Genomic DNA, 20,478 nt, shown 5'->3' on the forward strand with positions numbered 1-20,478 from the left:
TGTTTCTGCATGCAGGCTATGAGCTTTTCTTTTATAATGCAAGACACGCTGCCGATCCGTGCAATGTGCTCACTGGGTCATGAAATTGGTGGGGTTGTGTGTCCAGTGATGCTCTGTGACTGATGCAAGTACTTCTCCCCTTCATCAACTCTCTTTATTAATATCCTTTTTCTCGGCCTTTTCTTGATGAGAAAAACAGGAAATTAACGTCTTTCTTAAATATTTAAACCACCCTTGGGCTGATGATCAGCGTATCATGTATCTGGAATTACCCTTTTGTTTTCTCAGCAGCTGCTTGCTACTGCTACGTACGGTTTAATTTCAATGATACTGTGAAGATGGAGTTTTCTTGCGTTGAAAAAATAATGGCGTGGTTTTGATTTTGGTTTTTTCAGTGTATTTCTTGGTTATAAGTCAGTTGCTTCTCTGTTTTCTGCAGAATCTTTGTATATCTATTTTATTTTCTATTAGGAAAATACACGTACGTATAAGGTAATTCAAATACCAATCCTCATGTACAAAAATGATTTACAAACAACATTTTATACTAACAAAATGAATTTTCGACTGATTATTAGTGGTAAAATACGGATTTCATAATGAGAAATAATTAGTTTTCAAAAAAAAAAAAACACACGTATTTGTATAATTAAGAATTTCTTGCTTAATTATGAACAGTACTACTCATTTCATTAAACTTGTAATAAATAGAATATGAGTTTATATGAAAATTTTATAAGATTTATATGTTATCACGAGTTTTCTCATCTCCTCAAGCCTGAATCATCAATACCTCACCAAAGTGATTCTACTGTATACTAAAATATATGGGTTGCATTCCATCTATTTTACTATTTACATGAACAGTAAAATAAATGTCTTTTTTTTTTTTTTTCATTTCTCTTTCTATATTCATTTTTTTCCTTTCAATATTTTCCTCAAATCTTTTTAACGCCGTCTGAGTTGCTTTAGAACTTGTCAAGTCAGCTCAATTATATTAGGCCTACTTTTCATGATTTGATTTTAAACTCGGGTTAGATAAGAAGTCGGATCAAAATGATTTTTGGTTTTGTCAATTTTATAATCAAACAGTTTTTTACTAATCAACCAGGTTACTTTTGGATAGGTAACCAGGTCACATCGTGAAAACTCTTACACTTTTTAATTTTAAATTAGGGTTAGGCAAAGAGTTGAGTCAAAAAACATTTCCTGACAATTTCATCCTTTTTTTTCCTCAATTTTTTCCTTGAATTTTTTAATTGGTTCACTAGGTTGCCTTTGAATCAGCCATGTTGACTGGGTCGTATTAAGATAACTCACACAAAATTTATATTTAAACTCGAGCTAGAAAATGAGTTGAGTGTGGAGGTTTGAAGATTGACATGTTGGGTTGGCTTTAATAATAATACAAAATAGTTCTTTACAGCTTGAATATTTTTTGTCATGTTAATTTTTTTTTATTCGACACATAGTGTAGCGTATGCCTATAAACTAGTTGCATAAAAACTAAAAGGTGTGAGAAGAACATTGTACTCCCACACCTACAAACACTATGAATTACAATAATAATTCATGATGTTTTATTTGTATTTTTTTTATGTTTTGGTCCTGTTTTTTCTTTAATTATTGAATTTTTATTATTTTTAATTTAGTCTTTACATTATGTGTTTATTAGGATTTAGAGCTAATAACTTATTTTAATTTACCTTTTATATGGTTATTGTGGTATCAAAAAACTATCCTAACATTGGGTTGGTGCTCGATTTTGTAATATATTATTCATGGGTTTGGCGAGGTACTTTTTTTTTTTTATTAATTGAACTTGATTTTATAATCATCTATTTTTTTATTATATAGTAAAAAAATCAGTTTCAGAAAAAAAATTATATTATTAAACTTTATAAAGACCTATTCACAGGTTTGACGAGTTAAACTTTTTTTTTAATTTTTTTTTTGATTTTATCATTTGATATTGGATTGATTGAGAATTAAGATTCATAATTGGTTTCGTTTCACTTTTTATGAGATTATTATAATTTCAAAAAAAAAATCATGGTATATATTAAGTTGGTGCTTGATTTTGTGATCGTTTAATTTTGTTATCATATATTTAAATAAAAAATATTTTTTAAAAAAACAAGTTATTAATCCAAGTGGAGTTCATGACCCAGTTTACGGATTTGACGTGTTGATCTAGTTTATCGGATCATAGGTTTTGTGGGTTTACCCGCGGAACCCGATATGTTTTTTTTCCTGTTCCTTTAATTTTTGTAATTGATTTTTTTTCATCCTTTAATACTGAATTGGTTAAGAAATAGACTTCACAATTTATTTTTGTCTGCTTTCTATAGGGTTATCATAATTTCAAATAAAAGTTTATTTTAAGTTTGATGCTTGATTTTACGAACATCTATTTTTTTATCATATAATTTAATAAAAGTAGTTTAAAAAAAAACAAAGTTATTAAACTCAATGGAGTTCTTGACACGATTCATAAGGTGACCAAGGTCGATCCAATTTTGTGTCGTCTCAATATTTTAAAAAAATTATTATCTTGATTTTTTTTTAAAGTCAAGTTATGTTTTTATCGATCATCTAAGTTGTTTTTGAACACATAAAATTGATCAATTCACGTCAGGTCAGCTCTAATATAATTTAATTAAAAATTAAAATTAAATAAAAAGTCAAGTTGAAGATTTTAAACTTGACTTGCTAGGTTTAAGTTTAATAATATTGTAAAAAAAAAATTTCATGTCTTCAACATTTTTTTTATATTAAAAAACTATTCCTAGACGCGGTGTAATATACTAGCAATACAATGATGGTTTTAGAAGCGACTAAAATTAGTGATGAGAAACTCCAGACCCGTATCCAGAAGGAATAATTTATTCACAAACGTATTTAAGCAGTATTAATGCCTTACTTGCACTCAATGAGTATATAGTAGTTACATACATACATACATACTTACATACATACATACATATTACCGGTAAGCGGACACGACTTCCAAGTCTTCCGTAAAAGTTAGTTAAAGCTTTTATTTAAGGTATTTTTAAGCACCTTTTCTTTTCATTAAACTATATTCTTTTTGTATTTTGGGTACAAAACTAATTTTTTTTATTACCTCTTCATTTTCCCCCTTAATTTAATCATTTGACTTTCTTAAATAATCTATCAGGTTATCTTTAAACTGACTAAATTAACTAAATTATATCGAAAAAACTCTCACATGATATAAAAAATTAGGTCAAAAGTTCTTTTTTAATGTTAATTTCATAATTTGTTTTCTTAATTTCATCATTATATTATTTTACCAGTGACCCAGAATGTTTTTGAACTGGCCAAGTCAACTAGATCATGTTAAAACAATTTTTATATGGTTTAATTTTAAATCAAGATAAAGAGTCCGATGAAAAGATTTCAAGATTGACCAAGTAGATCAAGTTTAATAAAAATACTAAATAATTCTATACGACCTGAATAGTTTTTATTACATTGATTTTTTTTATTCAACCCATAACATAGCGCAAGCTGATAAATTAACTAGTTCTTACTATACTATTATTAAGTAAACTATTCATACCCGAATTAATTTCTTCCTCTCTTCTTGTTTCTTTTTTTAAAAAGTAAGAATATGATAATAATATATCCTACTCACAAATATCGATCTCTACCTGAATTGATTGGTTCAGGAAAAAAAAATTTGATTACCATGTATGCAATAACAAGGTAAACGAAAAAAAGGAAGGTTCATGCATGGGCATATATTACTAGCTAGGCCATATGGGATAAATCGATAAAAATGTGTAATTAATAACTAAAACTTGGAGAATTTACTTAATTAATTGGGCTCATCGCATTAAATACATGAAATTAAGGCTTAGATTAAGAGCTTATGATTCTTCTAGTGATCAAATATCAAAGAACTAAAAAGAAAAGTTGATGCTATATATATATATATACAAACGCTAACACCATAAAGAGAAAAGAAAAGTTAGTAAAGCTATTCACGAATTCATGGTTAAGAGTCTATTCCGGACCCATGTTCTCTGGGTATCATTTCGAACTTTAATTATTTCTTTACATTCAAAGGTAGTTTCCTGTTGCTAGCTAGAGCTTTCTATCACCTCACATCAACAGCAACAAAAAAAAAAAAAAATTGTCCATTGTTTTTTCATGTTTCTGGGCAGAACAAAATATTTAAGCACAGCTTAATATATATACTTGTAGTTTTAATAAATAAATCAAAAAAGAAAATTAAGATTATAATACATTAATTAACTAAATACTATTAAAATTAAAATTATGATTAGAATAAAATACAGATCACGAGAGTCACGGATAGGTTTTCAGCATTTCAAACAGCGTACTTGATCTTTGTTGAACAAGGGGCCAAAGCTGGAGTTGTTCATGTGCATTTTAACCCCATGCGTCTGCCAAGCTTTCATGCACCAATAATACACCTCACTCTGTGTGTGTGTGTATATAAAAAAATTTAAAATTAATTATACATCTTAATTGATTTCATATCTAAAATGTAGAAATTATAAAACCCTTTAATTTTTATGAGTTAAATAAATTCGTTTTTTCCCCCTCTTGGATCTCTCTCTATGTATATATATTGGGTGGCAAGTGGAAATGTATAGATAAGAGCAGTAATATTTGAGAGAATTAAGGAGGAGGAGGAGGAGGAGACAGGAACCTTATGTCATGGAAGCGCTTCTCATCATAGCAATGGTTGTAGTAAGTGGAAGTATCTGTTGGATCCTACAGATATATTCATGATGATGGCAGATGATATGTAGAGGGCCCTCTTCTTAAGAAGGGTGAGGCATCCCTTTTACCCAAAAGACCCTCCTCCTCCTCCTCCTCTTGCGTTTCTTAAGATTTGTGTCCATTTTCAACACACATCTCAATGGGTGCACTGACCTGGATGCAGTGCTAGCTATTGTACTACCACTTACCGACGAGAAACATATATAGACAAGCTGTCTAACACAGGGCAAATTAATTAATTACCTTCACTCGTTTATCTTCCCCCTCTTGAAAATGATCTCCTGTATGAAAGATTTGAGAAAATAGTGTAAATTAAGTTCTTTAATATAGTTTTTGAGAGATTTTTTATGATAAGTCGATTATAAAATATTTGAGTCTTATTATCTTTATTTATTTGATAATAAATAAGTAAAAGGTAATATAATTAATTTAAAAATAATATAAATTAATTATATTTTAAAATCTCTTACAACTGTTTGAATTAAGAATAAATTAATACGTTATTGAAACCTATGATATGTCTTTTGCTGAGGTGAAAACAAAGCCTTTTCTCTTGTGCCCTTGAAAGAGCCACCTCTCAGGCGATGAGAAGCTTGTGGTCATTTTTCCTAGAAAGTGACACGAAACTATCATAGCAATTAATACATGCATGTGCTGATAATTACATGAACTGCTTCAAGTTAGCTAGTGAGTTCTCTTCCAGACGAATGCCACGCATGTTTTTTCGATGAACCATGCATTCAATCTCACACTGTGTTAATTAATTAATTTCTCATAAACATGAACACGGTGTTAATACATAGTTAATCATTACTTGGTGTAATGATTACTATACTTTTAATATAATTAATAACTTGTTATAGTTTTTATATTTGAAAAAAATATTAAATCACAAAATTAAACTCAATTATACTATTCATAATACATATGAAAATAAATTAGCAATTTTAACTATAATTTATCCTTAATTCATAAATCAAATATGACAGAAATTGTCTAGTAAGGTACACAGGGTGGAAAAATGTGCGAAACGATAATGTAAAAGCAGTCGCATTTTTGGTGATGGGAAACCATTGTCAGGTGATATCATCCATGACTGTTTGAAAATTCTTGAAGAGGAAAGCCTTGCCATTCCTTGGCAAAAAGGTGATGTTCTATTGATAGATAATTGGGCTGTTTTCACCAAAAAAAAGATAATTGGGCTGTTTTTTCATGCCCGAAGATCATTCGATTCACCTCGTTGAATCCTAGCTTCACCTTGCAACTAGTACTATACCTGTTATTTGACCTGTTAATTTACTGTAAAAGAAAAGTACTAGCTAAGTAATTAGTAAATAATATTGCCTCCATTCTCATATATATATATATATATATATATATATATATATATATATATATATATATATATTTTGCTGCACAATTAATGATATTGTTGAGATTCAGATGCATAATTCTTCAAATAATAAATGTTATTATTTAGTTTAGATAGTCTTTTTACCAACTGAACAAGGTGTCCAGTTGAAGAAGAAGAGACGAAAAGAGAGCGTGGGGGAAAGAAGAGACGTGAGTTAGGGTTTCTAGAAGGAAATAGAGATGGTATATTTTTTAAAATTAATTTTCAATGCCAATTAGAGTTGAATTTCTTTAGCGGATTAGAGGGTCTATCCTCTTTATATACTTCTGATTATTTTTTTATAAATTAAATTCTATATAGAATTCAAATCAATATCCTCAAAATAACTTTAAATATATAAATTGATTTAATTAACCCTATAAATTTAATTTTTTAAACAAATAAGAGAGTATCCCATATGATTTGCTTATGGTCATTTTTTATAAATTAAATTCCATTTAAAATTCATACTGCCCTTTCTAATACAAAAATTGATTTAATCATGTGAATTGAATTCAATTTTAATGATTCCAACCATCTTGTAAAATTCTATCATGAACTCAAACTGATAATATAGTGTATCAAACTCTGAGGTATGTAGTTCAACTTGTCAGGTTCTAGATTTGCTTCATAGAGATCACCAGTTCGAGTCCCACAAACCTCAGGGTCACTAAAGACTTACATAGTACACGCAAGCTGACCCGAACACCCACGTTAATAAAAAATAAAAATATAGCTTATCAATTAGGGTCCTATATATGATTGTGATTAACAATAATGATCGAGAACATTTAATTACCCACTCGTCATAAACTTTATATTTTTGATAGTTAATGGGTGTGTGTTTATAAATTTGGACATTGCAATTTACATAAATTTAACCTTAAATTGTATTTCAATATCATACTGTTGCTTCGTTATCTTTGAAATTAAATCGTAGAATTAATGTGATTTAATTAGCAATTAACCACTTGATCAGTGCTTTCTTATACTTGAAAATATCAGAAAAGCTACATAATTAAAAACCACATCACTTTACACAAACGTAAATCTAACCTGTTGTGTGACCTCCGAACCATTTTATAATTATTTAAAGCTTTTACTATTTAGCTGCACAGAGAGATACCAAATCATGCGTCCTGTAATTAAATAACACGTCATCTTACACATAGTGAATTGGCCCGCTGTGTGTAACCTACCACCCTATTTTATAATCATTTGACTAATCAAGATCCTTGCATTTAACAGTTTACATCAATTAGATTTTAGTGTTAAGATACAAATTAATTCTTATGTATCCTGCCATATTATAGAAAATATTATATTTATTTTGTATAGAGTTATTCGTGTAATATATATTTTTATTTATTTATATATAGCAAATCAATAATATCCATACGTGTTACCTTACTTTAATTAGTTTTTATAGTGTGTTTGTGTTTGTTATTTTTTTTATAACCATAGGTATTCAGGTCAGTTTACACGTATCTTGACTAATCTTTTGAGACCCTGAAATTAACGACTAGTTAAGTCTCCAGTGACTCTGAGATTTGTGACACTCGAATTGGTGACTTATAGAGAATAAATTTAAAATCTGATTAGTTGAGTTACACCCATTAAAATTGTTTGTGTTTGTATTGCATTGTCCTTGTAAGCATAATATTCATTAATTAATCATGTCATTTATGGTTTTTTTTTTAAATAATAATTTTAAGACCAACGAAGAACGTACAGGAATTCATCAATAAATATGTACAGTTTGAGAATATGATTTAATTTGCGGCAGGTGAAATAACATAATAGATTTCTAGCTATTTGTAGTATTTTACGAAAGGTAGGATGACTTGTCACAATTAAGAATCTTCCAAGAACATTAATAACAATAATTATTTTTTCTTGAGTTGGATATGGAATTAATTAATTACTAATTAGCAAAAACATGCATGCATGCATGCATGCATGCATACATGCCTATACAAATACATGTATGAATACGTACGTGCAAATCAACAATCGGGGCTCAGGAAATAAGACTTCGATGATGATCTTGACTTGTTAACAAAATATTTCTAAACGCAAAAAGATTCATCACCTTTTTCCCCCCATTGCTTCTGACCTTTTTGGTACACAATGGTAGTCAACAACAAATGATATCCAGACGTTGCTCCATTTTTTTTCTTTGCAAGGACCAAGAAAGGTTGATGCTAACAACTCTAAAAGTGTCAAGAACAGTAGGGGCAATAATACAAGCCAAATAGTACAATATTATTGGTAAATATTGAGGTGTTGGTTTTTGGACATCAAGGGCTCCATGCCCACCCTCCAAGAACTCCCCGCCATGGCAGCAAGGGCACGTAGGTCACTCACTCACTCATGGCTGGGGCTCAAATGTGACCACAGAGGACCATCGTGCCCACCTCGGCTCCTAGGCCAGTAGTGTTTAGGGTTAGATTTTTATATTATTTCACCGCGACGACAAATGGCCATTAGGGTTACATGCCCCATTACCTCCAAGAAAAATATATATATAAAAAAAAAGACCTAGGGTTTTGATGCTTTAAACCCAACTCCACTCTCCCTAGAGGGTAGTCCCCCACACACCCTAATCAGAAACCGTGGAGGTGCAGAAGGCATCTTTGATTCTAACATGACAAGACAGGCACTGTTTATTTTATCCTATCTTTAACGGAGCGTGGACATGACGCGATGGGAAATAGTAAAAACCCTTGCCATTTCCCATCTAGGGTTTTTTTTTTTTTTTTCCCTCGCTGTTTGCTCTTCATGAACCTCACAAAAGGCATAATGGATAGTGATAAGACCACACCTTCTTGACACGTGGATGCCTCCCATTGCTTAAGCCTCACTTTCTACAGTTTCTCTCTCAACCTTTTCTTCCTTTTTCTCTCTCTCTCTACATATGTATTTATATATATGTCATGGATTGTATCATGTGCATGGCTATAACATGGCATGGTCGTGAGCATTTTTTTAATACGAAATAAAACCTTGATCGAAGACAAAAGATAAAAACTCACTCCCTCTCTCTCCGTGTCTCCTTCTCTCTCTCTTGCCAAAGAATCGAAAACCTCTCTAAAAAGCAAGGGCTTTTAGAGCTACGCACTCTAATTCTACTCAATCACCTTCGAATCTCTTCTTTTAATTCATATGCTCTTCTTGGTGACCAAATGCTCTCTCTGGTGATACCACTTTTTGAGCTGGCCGTGAAGAATTGAAGTCTAGTTCATTCAATATCGGAGCCTTTTATTTTCTAGTAAATAAAGGTGTGATTCTTACTCGAATTATTCATTTTTATCTTTCTGGGTCCTTTAATTTTTTGTTGATGGTTTGTTGATCTGTGTGAGTTTTAGCTGTGGTTTAGCTTGTTTGTTAGTGTTATTTAGGTCATTTCACTGTTTGAGGTACGTCAAGTTTGTTCGTTTCTTTGTGTTTTATCATTTCGTTTCTATCTGGGGTGTGAATTTATTGATTTTTGTGATATTTCACGTGGGTTTTCTTCTGTGTTTTTGTGGTTTGTTGAATTTGTGTTGACTGTTTACCTATATATATATGGTCAATTTCGGAGGAAATGAAACCCTAAAGTTCTCATTTTTTGAATTGATGTACGTGATTGTAACAGCTGACTTGGAGCTTTTAGAGGATGTCTTGAATTGGGTTTGTATTTTTTTTCTGTTTTAATTGAGAGATTAACGACTTCAATTCTTGAGTTAATACTGTTAGTCTTATGTAACCCTAATCTATGACTTGTCTCAATAAGGTTATATCTTGAATTAGTTTGTAATTGAAATGGAGGGGTTTAATTACATGTTTGATTATATTCTATGTGAAGCTTGGATATGGTAACTGAAGATTTATGTTTTTATGAGATGGAGATCTAGGGTTTTTCCAAGTTTTGCTTTGTGATATCTTGTACTTGTTTTTGCAAGTCGTTATTTTATGTGCTTAATCACTTTGATGATAGCATTTTGATGTGTTACTTGATTTAGAATGGAATATAGAAGGAATATTTGTTTTCAGTTTAAATTTTCTAATAATTATGAACAAACCCTAAGGTGTTTGTTTGGACTATCTCTTAAGATCTTTTGATCTACTTTGGAACTTTAATAGCTTGTTATTTTCATCCATGTTGTTTTAAATTGAATAATGTTGTAGTTTAGCATATGATAATATATATCATTACTTGAGATTTGGGTTTGTAGGCTTAAGAAATTTGTCATTTGAGCATTGCAGCATTGACTTTCTTGTACCATGGAAAGTACTGTCTTAGTGGAGAAGAATCATCCTTGTAGCCATTCAAAACTTGTATCCAAGGTGGAATCATCTATTAGGATTGATTCCATAACCATCGACCTGGACAATGTTGATGAGAAAATTGAGGCAGAAAAATGCTCACACTTTTCTATGCGGTAAGCCTTGATCCTAGCTAATCATTAATTTGGCAGGATCCAACTTTAGTTTCTCATGCTACATGTTTTTGTTAAGCACCAGCATTTTCCTGCATGCGTTCTATGGGAATGCGTGTCTGATTTTTGAGTTGTTATCACCATGCAATGCTTCTTTACATGTTCTTTTTTATGTTCTCTTTTCTTTTTCTCATGTTATATACTATCTCAGGCTTAACCTTTACACTTTTTTTTTTGTTTATCATTGAATATACTAGTGATGAGAACTAGCCAATAGGTTTTACTAACAAAGAAGTAGTTGGTTTAACAACAACGAGAACTAAATCCTGGAATAATCTAGTGGGAACTGTGAACAAACTAGCTAGGAGGGCAAATTGCTACTTGCTAGTCTTAAGTATTGATTTCTGAAAGTGTACAACCGAACATTGACAGAAATATATAGTGCAGCATTAGATATTAGGAGTTTATTTCATGCACAGTAAGTTTTCATGCGCTATCTCTTGTTGCTGCAAATGTTGTACCACTGAAAATCAACAAAAAACTTATATTCTGAATGCAGTGGATATGTATCTGAGATTCGTAAACGAGACTGGAAGATGTGTTGGCCGTTTGTGTCAGATGGTGACAGTAATAACTATGAGGAGCAAGCATGTCTGCTTCCTCCTTTACATGTTCCGAAATTCCGATTTTGGCGTTGTCAGAATTGTGTGTGGGAAGTTGGTGCCAAAGGCACTGCAAACTGTTATGGAACTGCTCTAAAATCATGCGGAGCTGAACTCAAATCCACCAACGTTTGTTCCCATGGACCAAACTTTGATGATGCTGCAAGACTACCATCTGATGTTCAGGAAGCCACAAATCAAGAAATTCCTGAGGGAAGACAAGCTGATGTTTTTGCTAGTTTGAACAGTACCAGTAAATCTCATCATTCACTGTCCATTGATAAAAATGAAAAGAAGACTAAGGATATGAATGGTTCCATCATAGGTATTTACATATATGCTAAGATCCAAGCTTTGTTTCCAGAATCATATATATTAACTGCTCCAAATCATAATAACCTTTTTTTTATTCCTTTTTTGATCATTTCTCCAGGGAAACATATGGGGTCAGAAGATAATTTGAAGCAGGAAAATCATAGACTGGCATGCGTAGTAACTGAAGTTGTTTCAAGCCCAATTCAGAAGGCAGATCATTCAGATGAAATAGGTAAATTTTTTGAGCAACTTAATGTAATAGAAGCAAAAAAACAGCTTAGCTACCTAGAACTGAAAATCAAAATATTGCATAGCTTTTACCTTCACTCTAATAGTAGTGCTTCTGATTTCTGCAACAGTAGCTTTCAAGTCAATAGGTATTGACTTATGTGAGTCAGGCTGTGGACATCATGAAGTTGCTGATGCTGAGTTTTCTAAAAACCTTAATTGCATGGTAAATAATGCTACTGGACTTTGTGAAGCAGGAAAAGAAACTTCCATAGATGATCAACACAAAGAGCTAATAGCTTGTGGTATATCTGGAGAAGTTGGTAACATTGATGATGGGGCACTCAGTACTGCCAACAAGGATCCTGTGAGCCGCCCTTCCCTGGAATTAGATGAGTATGATGATCCTTCATCTGAAAGTGCTGAGATCATGGTTGGTCATAATACTCAGGATGTTCTTCATGAAAATTCAAGTGGTTTGCATCGTAGAAAAACTCGAAAGGTACGCTTGTTGACGGAATTGTTGTGTGAAAATGGGGATAGAGACACTGATAACAGAACTCGGTTTTCTCTGCCCCATGCCTTTCCTGATGCATCTGCTGGAGTTGATAAGATTTCTGTTCTCCAAGGGGAGGTGGCTATCCAAGGCAAAGTTAGAAGGGGCTTGGGTCATAATAGTAAAAGAAAGTTGCCTCAGGATGAAGATTCAAGATCTCTGGAGATGAGGTCTCCCAATAAAGTTTGCAAAGAAGCTGGGATCTTAAAGAGAGATGGGGAATCTGCTGAACCCATTGTGGCTTCTGAATCAGAAGAAGATGCATCTGGTAGAATGGGTTTACAAACTGGCATGAAGATTCACTGGGCCAAAAACAAAGTTGATAGAAGTCCCATTGTAAGTAAGAAGAAAAACAAAAAGGTACCAAGTTTTGATGAATGTTTGTCTCCAGACCCATCCCAAGAAAATTTGCCAAATGAAATTGGGGAGAAAAATGGAGATAATTCTAGGCCCATTGCTGTTGATGGTGTACTGGCCAAGTCAGTACACAATGCATTTATAGGCAGAGAGATGGACCTTTTCCCTTTGCCTGATCCAAGAATGGAGAAAAATGTTAGTGAGTATAAGAAGAAAGGAAAGATGCCTCAGTTTGATGATTATCAGGTTTCCCCTACTCCTTGGAATCATGACATTCTCAGAGAAGGTCCAGTGATTAGAAAAGATGTGGGGACAATAAATACTGGACCTGTAGTTTTTCCATTTCATTCAGCACAGGAAACATCCCTTGAAAAGGGGCTGGATCTTTCTCTTAACAGCTACAAGACTGCACAAAGCTATGATGGGAAACATATTCCACTGGTAGAAAATAGGCGAAGTTGTTTATTTACTTGGCAAGAAGGAACTTCCCAAATTCAGGCCAAGAGGAAAGCTTCAAAAATTGAGCACGCGGGGAATATCAGTTTCACTTCTAAAATTGCCCAAGATGCACCTTTTGAGAAAGGACTACATTGTGATCCCAATACCAAGAGACCATCTTTTGAAATGCCCTTCCGCAGAGAGAAGCAGAAATACACCTCCCAGGTTGAAATTGGGGGTTGCTCTCTCATGCAGAAAAAGGTATGACCTTCTCTTTTCTTGCTTCTATTGTTGGAGATGCATGATATCACAGCGTAGAAGGGAATTTTTTTTGATATATTTTGGGACCATTGTTTAATTCAATAGGAAAAGTCATGCAATTACAAGGTTGCATGTTTGAGCCTGGAGAGCCACCACTCCTAATGGTTGAAGGATAGGGACTGATTCCAAATTCTGCCAGGAACCAAATTCCCTCCCAAAACCTGACTTTGAAGAGACCATGGCGGGCTAATCATTTTTTTTTCAAGTTAAATAAACATTCAAACCTCCCATAGAGATCCAAAATCCTTGTCTTTCCCATTGAGATTATTGCCTAAATGTTATATCATGGAATTCTTTTTTCTGGTTTTTTAATATGGCTTTTATGATTATGGGTGTTTTGTAGTTTTGAGCACAGGGTAGTTTGTAATTTAGGTTATAAAGCGGCCATCTTTTTTGGTACCTAGGCTCAGATTAGAATCAATGATTCTTACAAATACATATTTTTTTGTTTTTTTTTTCAAAACCATGTGGAATTAAACTGATTAAGTGCTGCTTCGTAGTGTGGCTTGTTTAGAGACTACAATATGTTTCTCTTTGTTCCAGGACTTTTGTCACAATAAAGGCAATGAGGGAACCATTGGAATACTGGAGCATTCAGCTTTTCCAAGGAAAGATGTCAACCAAAGAGCAGACAAGGTGTGTGAACAGGGAGCTTTAGATGACATTCCAATGGAAATTGTAGAACTCATGGCAAAGAATCAGTATGAGAGGTGTCTTCCTGATGGTGAATACGAGAAATGCCAGTTAGAAACAACTAGTAGTTCAAGGAGGAGTCAGACAATAAATTTCAGTCAATTATTGGGGCTTGGAGGATTAAGCTTATTTCATCAGGAAACTACTCGGAAACAGAACCCTCCAGCTAGAAGAAATGACATAATAAAGATTGGTGAAATGGTAGGACAAACTAAACAAAAGGAAGTGGATTTCTTTTCTCAAGCTGATCGAAACCCATTCAGCATGAGGCAACCGGAAAAAATTCGTTCCCCTGTAGGGTTTGGGGCATTTCTACAACTTCAAGAGAAGCCATCAGGCAGATTCCAACATCCTGCTTCCAGTTATAACATACAAAACACTCCTCAAATTTGCAAACAGAGAGGGGAAGTGGTGGGGAATAGGTCTTGTCATACCAGGTTCCAGACCCCAGGAGCATGTAACACATGCCAGAGCATTCCGCAGCAAAGTAAGGAAGCAAATCAACTTTGGTCATCAATGATGCCAAATCGCATGCCCTTTGTATATAGCATTCCTCCTAAGTGTGTGACTCCATCTACCAATGTTGATGTGTTTCCTCATTCTCCTGGCACTGTGCTCAAGGAAAATATGAATGGGGATCGTGTTCTTAAGTTTCCAAACAAGAATGCTGCCAACCTTGGAAAACAAAACAGGAATCTTGGTTCAGAAACGCTCCTCAGGGCACATGCAGAATACCCTTTTGCTGGAAAACATAATGGGATTGAGCTTAATCATAAGCCAATGGGGTCCTTGGAACTGTATTCTAATGAAACAATACCAGCTATGCACTTACTCAGCCTCATGGACGCAGGAGTGCAGTCCAGTGCACCGATCAATATGGATGTAAACCCAAAGTTCCTCAAGAGACCTGCCATTATTCACAATGCTGAACCAAAGGAGTTTTCTAGGCTGGACACTGGGGCATATAAAGTCATTTCTTCTGTGAAGCACCCACCACGTAATCATAATGGTAAAAATCAACTTGCAGAGAGTTCCCGTGACCTTATTCCTATCATGCAAACAACAGCTGGTGCATCTTCTTTGTCAATTCGACATGATAAACGTATTAGGAAGCCTGTTGATCTTCCCAGTCCAGTTATTCAATATAAAGAGAGGAGAAAAGGCTCTGATTCACGCACACAGAATAAAGCAAATAGGTCACAGACATCAGCAAATGGTGGTTTTGGCACCAACTGTGGATCCATTCCAGCTCATAGCATGCGGATAATGTCTTTTGGTGCTCCAGATCCTTCAGTGTTTTCATTGCCATTCCGTGCATTGGAAAACCCAAACAAGGACAAGTTGAAGTCCCTTGATAACAATAGAATTGTTCACCCCCACAAAAGCAGCTCTGAGACTGAAGTCTGCAGTGTGAACAGAAACCCTGCTGATTTCACCATACCGGAAGCTGGAAATATGTATATGATTGCAGGTGAAGCCCTTCGATTTGAAAAGGATGTTCCTTTTGCAAATGGATCTCACTCGCTTAAATTGGATGGGCGCAAACGACAGAGGAAGCTTCCTGCTATGAAAGACCATGGACGACCTCCAATGTCATGATTGTCTGAAATTTCAATGCTGGTAGCTTTTTACAACCTGTATCATTTTCTGATTGATTAATATTCATGTTTTGACTTAATGGACAAGTTAGATAGCTTCTTTCATAAGTTGTTGCTTGTTTTCATGAATTTCTTATTTCATTTCAGCAGGTGCAGTCTTGCTTCCCGTGCCAGCTTCTGCAACATCAGAAAATGTCAAAAGCTTTATGAGGATCAGATAGCAACTGCTGAATGATATTAATTTTGGAACCACGAATCCATTTACTCCAGGTCTTGTTGAGTTCGAATCTCTGCAACTGAGTCATGGAAGCATGCTGAGTGATGATTGGGCGTGTATATACCTATTAAGCCTCGAGATCCACAAGTAACTGTCTATGCATGTACTTTTGCATTTCAGTCGTATTTTGGTGCGACTACCCTGCAAGGTTCCAGAAAAGCCTGACATTTCAAAAGGACCTCCTTCTACTCCACTGATGGCTTTTGGCTCCAGTCTTGATCAGGAAGTGGGAATGGAAATAGGGAGAAGGGCATTAACAAGTATAAGAACAAGTATACTTGAGTAGTGCACCTTTTTAATATGTTTTTATGGGATTGATTTTTGTTCGAATACCAGCCAGAGGATCCTTCGAAAGGTTGAGGCCTTGTCTAAGACTCATGTTCAAGAATTAAGGTTGATTTTCTGGTGAATCACAGTTCCCTTCATCAAGTGGCTAAGCAGGAGCATGTTTGAGTGAACACTTCGGCCACCTGAATGGCAGAGCTTAATTAGCATAGCTTAGCTGTGCTCTTAAAGATGTATTTTATACTGGAATTATAAAATGTCTTTTCTTGGTAACTTGTCAAAAAAGAGAGAACGCTATAGCCCATGTTTTTGTCGTTGTGTACAAGCTTGAATTCAGTGCTTCAATTTTTCATCTGCTCAAATTTACTTTTAAAAGATATCTTGATATGTTTATTTCAAGTCAGGGACCCTGCAGCTAGAGTTTTAGTATTTAACTAAATCATTGGCATGCGCTGGGGTTGAATTAATTTTTTTTAATATAAATAAATATTTAATATTACTAACGTGTTTTCTTATAATTTTTTTAATTATAAACTGAGAATATAATGTATATTAGATGGTATTTTTTAAAAAAATATTGAGATAGTAACACATTGCATTGACTTGGGTTTACTTATCAAATCTTTAACCCGAGTAATGAGACTATGATAACCATATAGAAATCGAACTAAAATAAATTATGAAGTTTAATTTCTAATCAATATAATATTTAAGGATGAAATAAAAAAAATATATTAAATAAAAAAAAGGACTAAAAAACAATTCAAGTCAACGTGAACTAACTTGTTAAACCTACAACCTAAGTCATGAGACCGACATAACTTCATAAAAAACAAATAAAATAAATTACGAGGTTCCATTTCCAACATATCCAATATTAAAAGTTGAAATTGAGAAAAAAAATCATAAGACCAAGATAATGTCACAAAACGTAAATTGAGAAAAAAAAATTACAAAGCTTAATTCCTAAATAACCTAATATTAAAAGATGAAACTGAAAAAAAAAACTTCAATAAAAAAACCATTAAATATTATTATAGTGAATAGTATTTTATGAATGTGGCTACAATAATTCACCCACACCATATTTTTTTTTGTTAATTTGATGTGGATGTAGGGATTATTATGGTTAAAAAGCCATTAATTTCTAACTGAGAAGCTATTTATTATGAGATATTTACTAAGTTAAAAACTCCCTAAAAAGAGGATTTTGAATCTTTAGCTTCAAAGTAAATGTAAAGATCTCAGTTACATAATCATATTGAAAAAAATTCCATATAAAACATATTTACATTAATAGGTGATAAAAAGAAATTCTAAAAAACCAAACTTATCTATTAATGAGTAAAATTTCTTATACTAAATATAAGAAAAGTAGATGGGAAAACAATTCTCTTTTGATTAAATTGCTGGCTAGCTGAGACACCTTTAATAATCCTGTTCCCAAGGCTTTTTACTCTGTTCCAAGATCCAAGAACAACACTTGCTGATTTATGTGTTATGGATAGCAACACCATTGCTTTGTAGTTTACATGGAAAAAAAAATTAAAACAAATAAAAGTAAATCTAGTTGATAATCTTGTTTCAACTTTGAAAGAGATTATTCTATTGCCTAGTAAGAGTGTTTGGAAACGAAGTGGCCGACATCCGTGTTTCTAAAAAATTTAAATTTTTTGTTTTTGTTAAAAATTATTTTGTTTATATGTTTTGTATCGTTTTGATGCGCTGATCTCAAAAAATATTTTTAAAAAATAAAAAAAATATTATTTTGATGTATTTCGGCATGAAAAACACTTTAAAAAACAATCACAACTACACTCCCAAACAGGCCCTAACATGAGATTTTGGAGGAATAAGCTAAATGGTTTTTGAAATATAAATAGTTGGTTATCTTTTTCTTGATTGCAAATATATTTGGATACTGTGAAACATGTTTTTGAATTGATTAGATTTTCGATGGAGTTCATGAAAACAAAATACATCTTCCAAAACACATGCTAGCTAGGCCAACCATCACATTATTGCAAGATTAATTAAGATGAAGCCTTAGACATATTAAAAATAAGCCTTAGACAATATATAAGGCAGACATGGCAGACATATTAAAAATAAAATGTGATAAAAAAAATTATAAGAGAAATGAGAATAGATAAATGATCGATATCAGAAACAATCTTATAGATTACGCTCCACACAATCCTATAATTCAAGTTTACATCGTCACGTCTGTTATATGAATTTAAAATAAAGAGATTTGTTTCTCATATGATTTCAGGTTCGAGTCCTATAGTTGCTAATATTAATGACCACTGGAGGCTTAACTGGTCATTAATTTCAGGACCCGTGAGGATTAGTCGAGATACGTGCAAACTAGTCTAAACACACCACGTGAATTGAAAAAATAAAAATAAAAGTTTACATATTCACACATATAATAATTAGCACTGTTTTAAGATTTTAATCAACCCATGTAAAATTGCAGTACTCCATTAGAAGATTAAAACTATATAATATATAATTGTTAATCGAGTTAGACATAAGAATAAAATTTCATGCTCCAGTCCTTTCTGTGTATGGTACCTTCCATTAATTTTTAATTTCTTGTTCTTTATTTTAAAATAAAATAAGTGTTCCAGAATGTGTCCTCTTTCGCTATAAGTATTTCTTTCAGCCTGTACAATTATTTCTGACAACTTCGATATCAGATGGTGACATGTTGAATTGTGTACAGTTTTCCTTTGTCTCATTGAGAGTGGTTAGGGGTGATTATTTTTTTTTTTGTTTAAAAGGGTTTTTTTTATTTGAAAAAATATTAAATTCATATTGTTTTATAATATACTAATATAAAAAATAATTTTAATGTATTTTGAAATAAAAATACTTTAAAAAAACATATTATAAAGTAATATCAAACACATACTAAAATGAACTTTCAATTTAATTAATTATGAGATTATGTTGTATTAATTATATAACCCACTTAAAATTAATTAATTAAATTTGTGTCAAAACCCTAATAAACCTAATTACTACTCATATTAGGACAAACATAAACTTCCATTCACATTAAACCTAAGAACTACTCATATTATAACAAATATAAACTTCAATTTACATTTGTTAATATTGTTTAAATAAATCTATTTAAAAACCATTTCAATCTTAAAACTTAAGCTATTATGTGAGATTTCAAGATCTGATTTATATTATAATTTAATACACATCTTCAAATAAAAATCATTTGAACTTGAAACTTATTCAGATTCACATTACCTTATAAAGATTCAAACTTGTAATTACTTGGTCAACAAAACTTTGATACCATGTCAAAGAACTATCTTAAGCTAAAACTTTAAGATGTTAGGTGAGTTCATAAGATATGATCTATATAAAAAACATGTATTTTTTATTTTTATAAGATATAGTTTATACTTTAAAAGAGTTATACTTTAAAAAAATAAATCAGCATACCTCTTAACCAAAATAACAATATAAAGTGGCATAAGGATCGCCAAAAGAGCATGGAGGCTTGCTTGATATGGAAGCAAAAGGTGCATGAGCGGGAACGAAAGTGCTCCGAAAATGCTGTTAATGAATTTGGATATTGATACAATCCATCTCATTAATTTGCTGTTAATGCAAATTTTCAATAAAATAATTAATTTTCATTAATCACACCTTAATTACTCCCCTAATTCTCATGCATAATTTTCAATGTGCTAGAATTTCAAATGCAATTGAAACTGATGATCAGTTGTCCTTCTTCGATGCTTTCCAAGAGTTCTTCATCATCACGTACGTAGCTAGGGGGGCTTCCTCCTCCTCCTCCTCCTCCTAATCTCTCTCCTTAGACTAGTTTAATTAGTATTAATTTGCATTTAATTATAGTCTGCATGAAAATTCGAATTGATGATGGGAAGCCTGCCCGATCTAATATATCGCATGCCCATGCCAGCTCAAAAACCCTTTATTCCAAGAACTTATTCTAGCTCCCACTGGCCTTTTCTTTTCTTCATTCCACATGAATAATTTCATGTTTTCTTTCGCTTTTACTATATATGCTCAAATAATTAATAATAGTAAAAACTACAGTGCGAGAGGGTGTATAAATTAATGATTTTTGGTTTTTAATTTGCAGTAATCTCCTTATGCAAG

General features: G+C 32.6%; 1 protein-coding gene across 5 annotated transcripts; it reads left to right on the forward strand.

The window, feature by feature from the left end:
• Positions 1 to 9,162: 9,162 nt before the first annotated feature.
• LOC7458970 (protein EMBRYONIC FLOWER 1) lies at positions 9,163 to 16,698 on the forward strand. 5 transcript variants are annotated; one of them, XM_024590571.2, is made up of 7 exons: positions 9,163 to 9,453; positions 10,390 to 10,596; positions 11,153 to 11,580; positions 11,689 to 11,802; positions 11,930 to 13,410; positions 14,014 to 15,783; positions 15,909 to 16,698. In XM_024590571.2, exons 2-6 carry the CDS (start codon positions 10,439 to 10,441, stop codon positions 15,760 to 15,762), a joined length of 3,930 nt encoding a protein of 1,309 aa, XP_024446339.2. In that variant the 5' UTR covers positions 9,163 to 9,453; positions 10,390 to 10,438; the 3' UTR covers positions 15,763 to 15,783; positions 15,909 to 16,698. The 5 variants fall into 5 exon arrangements, with proteins under 5 accessions (XP_024446339.2, XP_024446338.2, XP_024446340.2 ...); XM_024590570.2 differs by having other exon boundaries at positions 10,421 to 10,596; XM_024590572.2 differs by having other exon boundaries at positions 10,421 to 10,596; positions 15,912 to 16,698.
• Positions 16,699 to 20,478: the final 3,780 nt, after the last annotated feature.

Source organism: Populus trichocarpa, chromosome 18, assembly GCF_000002775.5.
Source record: "Populus trichocarpa isolate Nisqually-1 chromosome 18, P.trichocarpa_v4.1, whole genome shotgun sequence".
Classification (NCBI taxonomy): domain Eukaryota; kingdom Viridiplantae; phylum Streptophyta; class Magnoliopsida; order Malpighiales; family Salicaceae; genus Populus; species Populus trichocarpa.